At 48.3% G+C, this 13,268-nt stretch overlaps 1 protein-coding gene across 1 annotated transcript in view; it reads left to right on the forward strand.

Annotated features, from left to right (window-relative positions):
* Positions 1-13,268, forward strand: part of MICU2 (mitochondrial calcium uptake 2) — a 355,316-nt gene that overhangs the window by 260,958 nt on the left and 81,090 nt on the right. The window contains exon 5 of the mRNA XM_073583037.1: positions 10,970-11,017. Coding sequence (XP_073439138.1) covers positions 10,970-11,017 — 48 coding nt within the window. The remainder of the gene's footprint in view (positions 1-10,969; positions 11,018-13,268) is intronic.

The following is a 13,268-nucleotide window of genomic DNA, read 5'->3' on the forward strand; positions in this document are numbered from 1 at the left end:
ACCTTCCCAGGCTCTGGCTTCAGAGCTCCCCCACCTACCCGGTGTCCCAGGTAGTGGACCTCACTCATACCCAGTTGGCATTTTTCCTGCTTAATGGTCAAGCCTGCTCGCTGGATCCGCCCGAGCACCTGCGCCAGGTGCTCTAGGTGATCCTCCCAGGTGGAACTGAAGATGGCGATGTCATCTAGGTACGCGGTCGCATACCCTTCCAGTCCCTCAAGCAGCGTGTTGGCCATCCTCTGAAAAGTGGCAGGGGCATTCTTCATGCCAAATGGCATCACTGTGGACTCGTACAGTCCAAATGGGGTGATAAAGGCAGAGCGTTCCCGTGCCCCAGGGGTCAGGGGAATCTGCCAATACCCCCTGCTCAGATCTATGATGGTCAGGTACTTGGCCTCGGCCAGCTGATCGAGCAGGTCATCGAAGCGCGGCATTGGGTACGCATCGGTGACCGTCACAGCATTGAGCCCCCGGTAGTCCACGTAGAACCGCGTAGTTCGGTCCTTTTTAGGGACGAGGACTACAGGCGAAGCCCACGCACTGTTGGACACTTGGATCACCCCCTGCTTCAGCATCTCGTCTATCTCTTGGCGCATTTGCTGCTGCACCTCAAGAGAGACCCGATACGCTGAACGCCGGATCGGGGGGTGATTGCCGGTGTCCACGTCATGGACGGCTGTCTCAGTCCTTCCGGGCAGGCTGCTGAACAGCTCCCGAAAGGGGTGTAGGGTGACCCCCAGCTGGGAACGTCGGTCCTCTGAGAGCTGGTGGCCAACCCCCACATCCTCGATGGATCCACCCGCCTTGGCTTGGGTGAGCAGATCCAGGAGGGTTTCTACCTCTCCTTCCTCGGGAAGGTTGCACACTGGGTGGGCACAAGCCTCCCGCTCATGATGGGCTTTCATCATGTTCACGTGGAAAGCCTTCCTCCTTCCACGGGCGTGGTCCAGGGTGACCAGATAGGTGACAGCATTGAGCCGCTGGTGCACGAGGTATGGACCCTCCCAGGCCGCCTGAAGCTTATTTTGAGGTACAGGGACCAGTACCCACACCTTTTGACCCACCTGGTAGGTCCGCTCACAAGCATTCTGGTCGTACCACCACTTCTGGTCAGCCTGGGTTTGGGCCATATTCTCATGCACCAGCCGTGTCAAGGCCATCATTCTGTCCCCGAAGCGCACAACATACTCAATGACCGACACTCCAGGGGTGGCCAAATCCCCTTCCCATGCTTCCTTCACCAGAGCAAGGGGCCCCAGTACACGTCGCCCGTACAAGAGCTCAAAGGGGGAGAACCCCGTTTAGGCCTGTGGGACCTCCCGGTAGGCAAACAGCAGATGTGGGAGATACCGCTCCCAGTCTCTCCCGTGGGAGTCGACCAACATCTTCAGCATCTGCTTTAAGGTGCCATTGAACCGCTCACACAGGCCATTGGTCTGTGGGTGGTACGGGCTGGCTACCAGATGTTGCACCTGTATCTGCTTACAGAGAGGACTCCATCAGCTGCGACATGAACTGGGTCCCTCGGTCGGTGAGCATTTCCTGGGGGAATCCCACTCTGGAGAAAATCTCCAGTAAGGCAGTGGCCACTTTTTTGGCCCGAATGGACGACAAAGCTACCGCCTCTGGGTACCGGGTGGCATAGTCCACTACCGTTAGTATGAAGCATTTCCCGGAGCGGCTGGGAGTGGACAGAGGTCCAATGAGATCCACAGCCACCCTCGAGAAAGGCTCTTCGATGATGGGCAGAGTTACCAGTGGGGCTTTGGGGCGCCGCCCTGCCTTCCCCACCCTCTGACAGGGTGTCACACGAACGGCAGTAGGCAATCACCTCGGTCCTCATTCCCGGCCAGTAGAAATGCTGAGCTAGCCTGGCCCTGGTTTTAGTGATCCCTTGGTGTCCGGCCATGGGAATCTCGTGTGCGATCCGCAACAATTCTGCCCTGAACGGATAGTGTACCACTAACTGTCGGTCCCTGGGCCACGCCTCCGGTGAACCCTGCTGGACCGTTACCCGGTACAGCTGTCCCTGGTCCCAGACCACTCGCTCGCGATCGGACTCCAGGGGAGGCAGTGACGCCTGCTCCTTGAGAGCTTTCAGTCTAGCGTCTGCTTCCAACGCTGCCTGAAATCCCTGACTCGATGTGGCAAGAATTGACGAAACTGCCACATCCTCTGTCAGCTCCCCGGGATCGGTCTCCTGGCCGCTGTCTGACTCAGCAGCCACTTGGTCGGAGAGCTGGAAACCGTCGGACCTCCGCGAGGCTCCTTGGGCTCCGGCGCTCCTACTCCTGGTAACAGCGGCCACGACCGCTGAGACCACAGGTAGCGCCTGCTTCCCCTCGGCCCCTGACCAAGTCGCCGGGTCAGGCAGACTTCCCTGGCCTCCTGACATCCCGGATGCGAGGAACTCCTGCCCTATGGTCTTACTTGGTGGCTCCTCTCCCGGGATGCCCCCTCCCCCCATGACCTGTTCCTCTTTCTGCAGAGGCCCTAGACTCAGCAGGCTGGATTCACTTAGGGGCCCTACACTGCCCATAGCAGCCCCTCCCTCCACCTCTGAGCTCTCCCCAGAAGTCTTCTCACCTGTCCTCACTGTGAGCCCTGTGTGTATAGTGTCAGTGCATGGCTTCCCATCAGGTTTCACTCCCTCCTCCACTGTTAGAGGCACACTCAACACATTAACATTAGCATTCACAGTAGAGTCATGACATTCTTGGGGAGCCGGACTTACAGTGGCCACATTCTTGGGGAGCCGGACTCAGTGGCCACATACTGAGACACTAGCCGCCCCAAATCGGTCCCAAGCAACACATTGACAGGAATATTTGGCGTTACTCCCACCTCCCGCATTCCCCTCCCGGCGCCCCAGTCCAAAAACACCTTGGCGACGGGCAGCGCCGGTTCAACGCCTCCAATTCCAGAGACTGAAAGGGTTTTCCCAGGCACCAAGTCTTGAGGGGACACCACCTCAGGATGTACCAGGGTTCGTTCAGCGCCTGTGTCCCGCAGTCCCATGACCGCTGAGCGGCCGATGGTGATGGGTTGGTAATTGTCCAGGGACCTCCCACCACCTCCTCCCACACACAAAACAGTGGACGGTTTCTGGAACAGGGATGGGGCCTTCTGGCGCTGGGGACACGCAGCCTTAAAGTGTCCCGACTGGTTACAATGATGACAACGTCTGGGTTCTGCTCCTGGCCTGGAGAGGGCAGCAGGGGGGTACACCCCTTGCACGCTGGGGGGGCAGGGGCAGGATTGGGCTTACCCCCTCTCCAGGTGCTGCTGGCAGGTTTCTTTGGCTCAGAGGCCCTGTTGGCATACTCGTCTGCCAAGGCGGCTGTAGCAGAAGCCCCCTTTGGTTTCCAGTCACAGAGCAACTGCTGCAGGTCCTCTGGGCAGTTCCACAAGAACTGCTCCATGACGAACAGTTCCTCGACCTCCTGAGCTCTAGACCCGAGGTCCAGTGCTCCACAGCTCTCAGCAGTGCCCGCATGTGGTCGGTCCAGGTGTCCTTTGAGCCCCACTGCAGGCTCCGGAACTTCCTGCGGTACGACTTCGGGGTGAGGTTGTAGTGCTGGATCAGGGCCCGCTTGATGCTGTTGTAGTCCTGCTCCTCCCCGGCAGCTAAGTCCCCCAAAACTTCCAGGGACTTACCCCTCAATTGGGGGGTCAGGTACCTTGCCCACTGATCCAGGGCCAGATGGTGTTGTAGGCAGGTTCTCTCAAAGGCCAGCAGAAAGGAATCCAGGTCTCCATCCTTTTCAAGCAGGGGAAAGTCCTCTGCCCGGACCTTGGAAGCCTTGGTCCCCAGTGGGGCTGGAGCGTCCAAAGGGAGCCCGTGCTAAGCCATCTCCAGTCGGTGCCGGCGCTCCGCAGCTTCACGGCGTTCTGCATCCTGCAGCACACGTTCTGTATGCTCACGCTCTGCTGCTTTCTCTGCCGCCACCAGTAGTCTGTCATGGGCGGTGTCGTTACCAGCCTCGAGCTGTTCCATAGCCACTTGGAAAAGGGCCTCCAATCTGGACAGGCTGAGGCGGGCAGGTGGTGGACAGTCCGCTGCGGGACTGAGCACGGGGGTCTGGCTCCTTGGGGAGCCCTGGCTGAGCTCCCCTTCACCTTCATTGGTATTGTCCTCTACCACCTCCTCATAGACCATAGCATTGGCCTCCCCCTTTGTCCTACTCCTGGTGCCTTCCGCCATCTTGGGAACCTCTGGTTACTGACACAGCTGCAACCCTGACCTCGCACACAGCTCATTATATTTACACTCTGACCGTCTAGTGTTGGGCTGACCTTAAGACCCCAGCAGTGAAAGTTACCACTGGTAGTCTTTAGTGTCTGGGCGCAGGGGTCCCACGCACACTATTACTCTGATCCCACCGCTGCCACCAATGTGGAGGACAGGACCCGTTCCTCCCACGTCACCAATGTGACGTAACTACACAGGCACAGCTCTCCGGCGCCCCCTTTGTCTCAGGTCAGTAAGGGAACTGCACCGAGAGCAAATGGCCGCCGGGGAAGATGTCCTGTTACCCGCTGGGTATTCTAAGATTTGTAATCAGAGTAAAAGCATCAGCCCAAGATTAATTTTATGGTTTTAATTGCCTTAAGGGCGCACTAGATAATTACAGAAATATACAGTAAGCTATACAATGGAATTACAGTCGATTTGCAGTCAGAGTAAAATATAACAATAAGGGTACAAGACTTAGAGATATTAGGCTGGAGGTCAATTTACCAGATTATAGGTTGCATGGGGGTGCCGGGAGCTCTGCAGTCCACAGGTAGAGGAATCTTAGTTGCCGGACAGACCCCAAAGCGCGGGCCGCTGCTCCCCTTGGCAGATCTGTCCCCAGTTCCTTCTTAGATCATCATCGTCTGGTTCTTCTGTGAGAGGGTGTCTTTCTGCCATGTGCTGCTAGTTCTTAAGCATGCTGGATTCCTCCCCCTGTGTCAGAGAGTGGGCTAATAATCTCCACCCTTTAGCTCCCTGCAGAACTTAGTCCCAATATCTAAGAAAGGGGGTAACTTTCTACAGCATGATTGGATCAGGACACAAGAAGTACCAGTGAATGCGGTTTGTTTTGCCTGTCGTGTGGAGAGCAAAGATGGCCCCATTGGGTCGCTGTGGAGGGCCAATCTCTATATCTCAGGTCCCAGAGCCCTCACCGACTCAGGAGTTGCACTGCCAGATGCGCGATTTCCTCAGGGTCACACGGATATTCTTTGAGTCTATAACTCGAAAGGTGTGCTCATAATCTATGATCCTAGGATGGAGTCGAAGAGGCTGGGAGAGACAATGGATGTGCATTTCTGTGCCCAGCTGACAGGTATATTCTAATTGAAGCCCCCAGGCACCTTCCTGCCCCATGCTGGCGTGGCTCCTACTCAAGCTTTGAAGTTCTGCTTTGGCTTTATCTCATTATCATACTAAAAGACCTTGCTATTCAACATTGGAGCAGTAAATCCTGTTTTCTTCAATATGCTTACAGGCCCTGGGGGGGGTAGGAGCAGTTAACTCCTTCATCACACAGTAGGTAGCACATGATTGACCATTCACAATAGATGATCACAGCTCACCTCCTCCTCCTGTATAATGACTGATAAGACTTCTATATACAGTAGATAATACAGAATACTAGACCATTCACAATAGCTGATGTCACAGCTCACCTCCTCCCCATCCTTTCATAATGACCTCTGTCCAGGTTAGAGCATGAATAGATGGTGTATAGTGAAATGAAAGCATAAAATTAAAGATCTTAAACTTTGTGGCTACATGTCGTCACCACCAGAAGAGGATGTAAGGAAAGTGGCTTGTGGACCTGTTCCTGGCTCCAGAGGCGCAGGGATCAGTAGGAGAATCTAGAATTTGTTCTTTTATCTTTGGACCGTGGAGTCAACATCTGACGTTGATGGGACGGTGTAGATTTCCATCAGCCAGTTAGATGATCCATACACAAGTCCATTACCCCTTGTCAGGTGCGTGGATCGTCTGGAGGATGTGCGCTCCCTGATCCACCAGCAGCGACGTTCCTAAACTGTAAATCTTTGTGCTGCTGGTGCAGACATTCCTGCTGCAGATTGGCCAGTGCTGACATCTCTTGTCACTACCGCTCACATCAAAGCCACGCTGTGGGTAATACATTTTATATTTCCTCGTGCCCCATACAACTGAAAATATACAAATCACCACACTTGGCTTCACTGTTTATACATTGCAGCATGTTTTCTTATATCACGGCCATGGGAGAGCGTGCGTCTGACAGCCAGACATATTGACTTATTAATAATTCCTTTTTCCTACTTAAAGGGAACCTGTCATCTGCTCTATATGCTTTGAATTGCTTTATTTGCTATGGAGACTTTTTCTTTTTATAACTTGCCCCTGTGTGGCACCAATAGCGTAGTTTACCCCTGGAAAGGAAGTTTTAACCTCTTCCACACCATATCCAAATGAACGGAGAAGTGTCTGCTTAGCGCGAACAGCAAAGTGTCTTGTGATCTTTAGTCCTATTTCTTCCACCTTCAGGTAGGTTCACACTACTGATTTCTCCACATCCAAGAAAAATGGTTCAACTTTTCTGATCAGACTTGGATCAGACATAGATGAGACATCCATCAGATGTAGGGGTGACTTCAGTCGGGCGTAGGCGAGACCCCAGTCGGGCATAGGCGAGACCCCAGTCGGGCGTAGGCGAGACCCCAGTCGGGCGTAGGCGAGACCCCAGTCGGGCGTAGGCGAGACCCCAGTCGGGCGTAGGCGAGACCTCAGTCGGGCGTAGGCGAGTCCTTTGTCAGCCGTAGATCAGACTTCCATCAGATTTTCCACCTTCTCCATTCTGACAGTACGTGGTTGACGTCTCTGATACTGAAATACTTGCACAAGTGCAGTAGAAGGCGGCTCATCTTGGCAGCAGCTTTACATTACTCATGCGTATGCGCCACTTTACTTCCTGATCGTGTATTAATTTTACTGCTTGTTGCCAACTTTGATTTTTTTTCCTCTATACAGCTCCTCAGAAAAAAATCAATCAATATTTTTTACGGCATATTGGAAAACTGTAATAAATCATTACTATTTTACGTGAAACATGTCTACAGGCTATAACTTTACTACCAAGGCATTACCTGCACGCATTGTAAGCTGTAAAATGATCATAATTACAATCAACTGTACAAATGTATGAAGTGTCAAAAAAAAATCATGGACATAATTTTTTTTATGGACAGGTGAAAAAAATGTTCTATTTTAAGGACTGTCCAGGAGTATCTGGTCCGTTTCATTGTCCTTGCGCCGCTGTTCTAGCCTCCAGTGTATGATGGTAAGAAGCTAGGTGGTATTAAATTAGATTAACGTATGACTTTAGAAAAAATCAATCAGATTTGTCCTGCTACAAATATCAGGTTGCCTTCAGAGCATTTGTCCCAGTGTTTTGGCCTACAGAATCTAAAATGTCATTCAAAAGAAGCTTTGAGGAATTGAAGGGAATCTGTCAGCAGGTTGTTGCTATGTAATCTGAAGACAGCAGGAGATAGAGGTCGATACACAGAATTCCAGGATTTGTCACTTGTCAAAGTGATGCTGTTATCTAACTGTGAAGGATTTATCACTAAGAGATTAACATTGCCAGACGAGACTGGCAATGCCCCCTACTGTAATAAGCAGCTCACTGTCTAAAGACATTGTATATACAGAGCCAGATGTGGGCGGAGTTAGCTGTGGTGTGGGCGGGGGCAGCATCCTCAGCTCTGCTTCATTCTAAAAGCTCTGATTGTGTGAGAACGACTGCACCCAGTAATCTAAGTGATGCATCGTTGGATTCAGCTTCTCTTTACCTATATCAGGCTACTCTCTGATGAGGTAGCAAAAACCTGCTGATAGGTTCTCTCTAAGTTTGAGGCAACCAGATACTTCGCTCTGAAAGATTCTCCCAGTGGACACTTCTCCATTTGTTTGCTTTGTATGCAAGAGAGCAAAAATCTTTTTCTGGAGTAGTATGCCCTATTGTGGCCACACTGAGTTGTGTCTAGAAAGTAGCTCTATCAATGTGGTCACAGCAGTTTAGGGGGTCATAAAATCTGGCAGCTCGGGAAAGCTGTAGGAACACCTGTCTAAAAGTGAATATGTTCACCCAGGAATTGCTAGTTTTACAATGCTGCTGCTTCCCCTAAAATCCCATTGTAATCCATATTTCCTATTGCCACCAGCTACATAATTAAAATCCACACTTATGTTCCTGAGACTGATGGGTTTCCTTTATCTATTAATTTGGTTGAATGTAAACGGAAGTAAATAGTGTTTACTTTCCTTTAAGCGCTGTTTAAACATGCCACACTGAAATGTCTTCTGTACTGCATAAGCTGCAATCGAGTGATTAATCCCACCAGTGCCTGTCAGGCTTTGCAATGTGTTTCAGGGTATTAAAACACACAAGGAATGAAAGGACTCTCTTCCCGGACCCTCTCCAGAGCATATAATTCAATAATTACTCCCACCGTGTGTGCCAAAACTTCAACCTGGACAACACCTGTATATTCTGACCTCATAGAGAACGTCTGTGAAGGCATAAAATCACCTTGCAAAAAGGACATATTGCACAAAGAGAGAGAGCAACGCCTTTATTGGAAAATAGCTTAGTTGTGTTATCATTGTCATCTAGTAACCTGGCAGACTTGTGTGTTTCCATAGCCTCATGAGATTGTTGGAAGAGCTTTCATCAAATTTTTCATGTTAAACTGGACAAACCATATAATAGTGGCTACAGACCGGAATAAAAAGTTTTTTTTATTTAATTTTTAATTTCACCCTTCCCTTGTGGAGATACTAGCAATCAAATATTTGGTACCTAATGAGTTAATAAGGTAATAACACACACTTTGCCTTAACAAAAGTTATTACCTAGTTTTCACTGAGGGCGTGTACTTCTGCCTCCTGTATGATGTTGACCAATCAAAAGGCGGCAGCAATATAGAAGTGCATCAGGACCTGTGATGATCTCATCAGGGTCACATGACCGGAGTCCACAGGTCATGCCAGCCAGAGTGTGCAAACTAAATAAGCACTGAATATAGATTACACAGCACAGAATTTCTGGAACTATTCACTGGAGTTAATGGCTCTACACTTTTTTGCTGTGTAGCCTATCTTTAGTGCTTATTTAGTTTGCAGACTCCAGCTGGCAGGACTTGTGAACTCGTCATGTGACACTGATGAGATCATCACAGGTCCTTCTGCACCTCTATGTTGCTGCCTGCTTATGATTGGTCAGCGTCATACAGGAGGCAGAAGTACACGCCCCCAGTGAAAACTAGGTAATAACTTTTGTTAAGGCCAAGTGTGCTAACTCATTAGGTACCAAATATTACTTGATTGCTAATATCTTTGCAGCAGAGGCAAAATAAAAAAAAACCTTTTATTCCTCTCTGCAGCTGCAATTACATGGTGTGTCCAGTTCAACAAGAAAAATATATTGATAGTTCCTTTTTAAGCCCGCCATAAACATTAGATAGCTGTCGGCCAAACAATGGTTCGGCAAGTCATTCGGCCAGCAGCTATCTCACCCCACTTTCCCATACACAGGAGCTCTCGCTTGGCCGAGTGCTCCTGTGTTTTCTATGAGAAAGCTGTTGCTAGTCATCTCTGGCGGCGGTCTATCCCTAGATCCGGATCCTTCTCTCCCCTGACAATCATTTTAGTTGCTCACTTTGTTTTTTGGGTTAACAATTCATATCTTGGATGTAACACACACCACCATTTACCATACTCTGGATTCTTATGCTGCTACAATTTTGGTTTAGTCGAACCCCTCAGTGTCAAAGAATAAACCTAAATAAACATCGGATAATATGTTTGTGCAAATAAGGTCTGCAGGTCTGTTCATATTTGTTAGATCTGACATACATTTTGGATAGTAGTCCCAAACACATACCAAGGAAATCAAAACTGCAGGAATAAAACGGATGCCACCCATAACCAGGGAACTTGCAGACAAAGTTAAATGGGTTAATGTGACGCCAATTAGATCTTCATGCAACTCAGTGGTGTCAAACTGCAAGTCCGCAGCAGAAATCCCAAAACAACCCTTCAATTTCTGCTGTAGTTTGCTCTTTCAGTGTGAATATACCCTAAGGCCATGCTACTACACGGAGGATTTGTTTGCAGATTTTCAGGGCTAACTCCACATGGAAAATCCATAGCAAATGACACTACTACTTACAGTGTGACCGACCAACACCTCACATCTCCGCTTCCCTAGGACACCCTTTACACATTAGACTGTAATCCTTGGAACTTGCTAATTTCGGCAGTATCGCAGCGTTTTTACCAAAACCCACACACTTTTGTTCTCCTTGGAAAAAAGCAGCCGCCATAAGTGTCCGACAGCTGCTTACTGTGTTTTCTCCACACACGCGTGGTCAGATCATCTGAGCATGCATGTGTATAAGGAGGTAGCCAGGAAAAATAGCTGACTGACAGCTATTGGATGGATATGCAATCTTTACAGTGAGTTGACATTTCAGGGTCTACCCCTGAAATTTGGGGTCTTTTAGTGGAGATGTAGATCTTTATAAACAGCGCATATTTTAAGGCAATAGTGAAAGCGCATTACAAGAGAGGTTTAGTGCAGGCGTCTTAATAAAACAAATAAACATTACTCTGTTTAATTGAGTAAAGAAGAAAAAAAGCGCAGAACAGATGCTGGCGTCCGAGCAAAAGAAAAAGTTCACGTTCAGTGCACTACAAACATATGAGCCAGCTTTGCACAGTCTGAGTCTTAACGATGACACAATGAAAAATGTGAAAAGTATCTGCTCTGCCATTATTTGTGTAAATGTGACAGGGGAACATAAACTGCTCTGTCACTAATAAAAATGAGCTGAAATGCCTGCAGTGCTGCATGCAGCGTTACCGGCTGCCCAGATTCGAGCCGCGGACTAACCGTGTCACCGTTCTCCTCCACAGGGCTGATCTCCTTCACCGAGTACCTGTTCCTGCTCACCATTCTTACAAGTAGGTATCTCTATTACTCACCTGACTGCAATACATGCATAAACTGGGAGAACTTGAAGAGATCCACGTGCAGATACTATTAAAAAATAGACTTTATTAAATGTATAATATTAAAAAACAAAGTATTTTTAAAAAGAAAAATGCCTTCAAGGGACACAAAGCAGATCAAAAGGGGAGTATTGTACAAAAATATTGATATTGGTGATGACAGTAATAATAGGGGTAAATTGTACATATAATGGCACCCCCTATAAGGTGGCAGAAAATACTCAGAAATGTAAGACTTATGTAAGCAACACCCTATGTAATCACCCTCTCAATTGTGGACACAACCAGGAACCGGGAATCAGAAGATATAAGGCACAGGCTAATCACAATGTCATAGAGCCCAAGAACCAAAAGTAGTAATAACGTTATAATAGCTGTAAATTGACTATGTGCTGATAAAAGTTATATTACCGGTAAATGGTGGCCACAGTAGTCTGCTCGGAGTCCCCTCACCCCAACGCGCGTTTCAACGCCAGCTTCTTCCACAATTGAAAGGGTGATTACATAGGGTGTTGCTTACATAAGTCTTATATTTTTGAGTATTTTCTGCCACCTTATAGCGGGGAGCTATTATATGTACATTTTACCCCCATTATTACTGTCATCACCATTATCAATATTTTTGTACAGTGCTCCCCTTCTGATCTGCCTTGTGTCCCTTGACGGCATTTTGCTTTTTTAATCTTTGTTTTTAATATTATACATTTAATAGTCTATTTTTTATTAGTATCTGCATGTGGCTCTCTTCTTGTTCTCCCACTTGGACCTCACATATGGGAGTTTATGTTGTTGAGCTTTGTGCGTTCTTGATTTTGATTTGATTACAATACATACATTGATTTTCTATGCCTGTGCCGCCTAATGGAATAGTATAATAGTATGGAATACATGTAGCGATGTCTAACTTTTAGATAGCAAAACTTATACTAGACTGCAGAAAGCGCAGATTAGACCGTCCTAAATTATGCTACCATGGTCAAGTCTAAATTTACACCGTGACTCACCTAAGTAATGCCAAATTGCGGGGAAACTTTTTTCCGCTCCAGATCACAGTTTAGGCCACTACCCCTTACACTGCCAATTTTCAGATAGGTTACACTCCCTTGTTGAATATACCAGTTAAAGTGTATAAAATGCAAATTAATGTGGAGCAATGCATGTATGACAGTTTATAGGTGCAAATTAAAGGGAAGCTGTCACCTGGTTTTCTCCATTTAATGTACCTAGTGGCAGACTCCCTTTAAGCCATATTTTTGGCACATGTGTCTTAGTATGTCAGGCCCATTGCACCTTCAGTAGATCATACAGTGTAGTTACCTATAGGAGGCACCACTGAGGCCGTTACTGGTCTTCCTTCTGGAGGATGGCAATTTTGCATATTCTTCACATGTACCATTGACTTTAAAGGTGTTGACTACCACTGGACAACATCATCTATAAGGAATCTGTCATTAGGTTTTTGATACCCCACCTTGAGAGTAGGATGATGAAGTGGCAGTGAGCCTAATTCCAGCGATATATCACTTTATTTGATGCTTGCTGTAGTCTTCTCTGCTGCAGATCTAGCAGTTCCCTGGTTGCTAAGACCTGTGTAACCCTGCCAACACCACTGATTTGGCAGCATTGTGTGTACACTGTGCATAGGCAGAAAGCTGCCTATCAGTGATGGGTTCAGGGTTATAAAGAGCTTGTGAATTTGAAGGACTACATGGAATCAGGTTTATTAGGCTTCTAATGATGATCTCCTGCTGACAAAAATGACACATTGCTGGAATCTGGGTTTCTTTCTCTACATTATGCTGCTTCCAGATTAGGTGAAGCCGAAGAAATGGGTGAACACATTGAGTTCCCGACTGGTGTACAATAAAATGGTACCGTCTTTTTCATGGGCAGCACATGCGCTGTCATCTCTGAAAGGCGTCTTTGAGCCAGAAACTCAATTTGGCAACCACAATGAGGGCGCCATTGTGAGATTTCAAACAGAGGAAGCAGGTTGCTGAAAAAGCAGTGACCTGTCATTCACAGACCGAGGGCTTGCAGAGGGGCCGGGGAATCACAGACAAGAAGCAAGCGGAGGGGCCGAGGGATCACAGACTAGAGGCAGGCGTAGTGGCAGGGGAATCACTGACCAGAGGCAGGCGGAGTAGCCGAAGGATCACAGATCAGAGACAGGCGGAGGGTTCAGGGAATCACAGATCAGAGG

Source organism: Dendrobates tinctorius, unplaced genomic scaffold (genome assembly GCF_039654945.1).
Source record: "Dendrobates tinctorius isolate UK_male_01 unplaced genomic scaffold, ASM3965494v1 ptg000075l, whole genome shotgun sequence".
Classification (NCBI taxonomy): domain Eukaryota; kingdom Metazoa; phylum Chordata; class Amphibia; order Anura; family Dendrobatidae; genus Dendrobates; species Dendrobates tinctorius.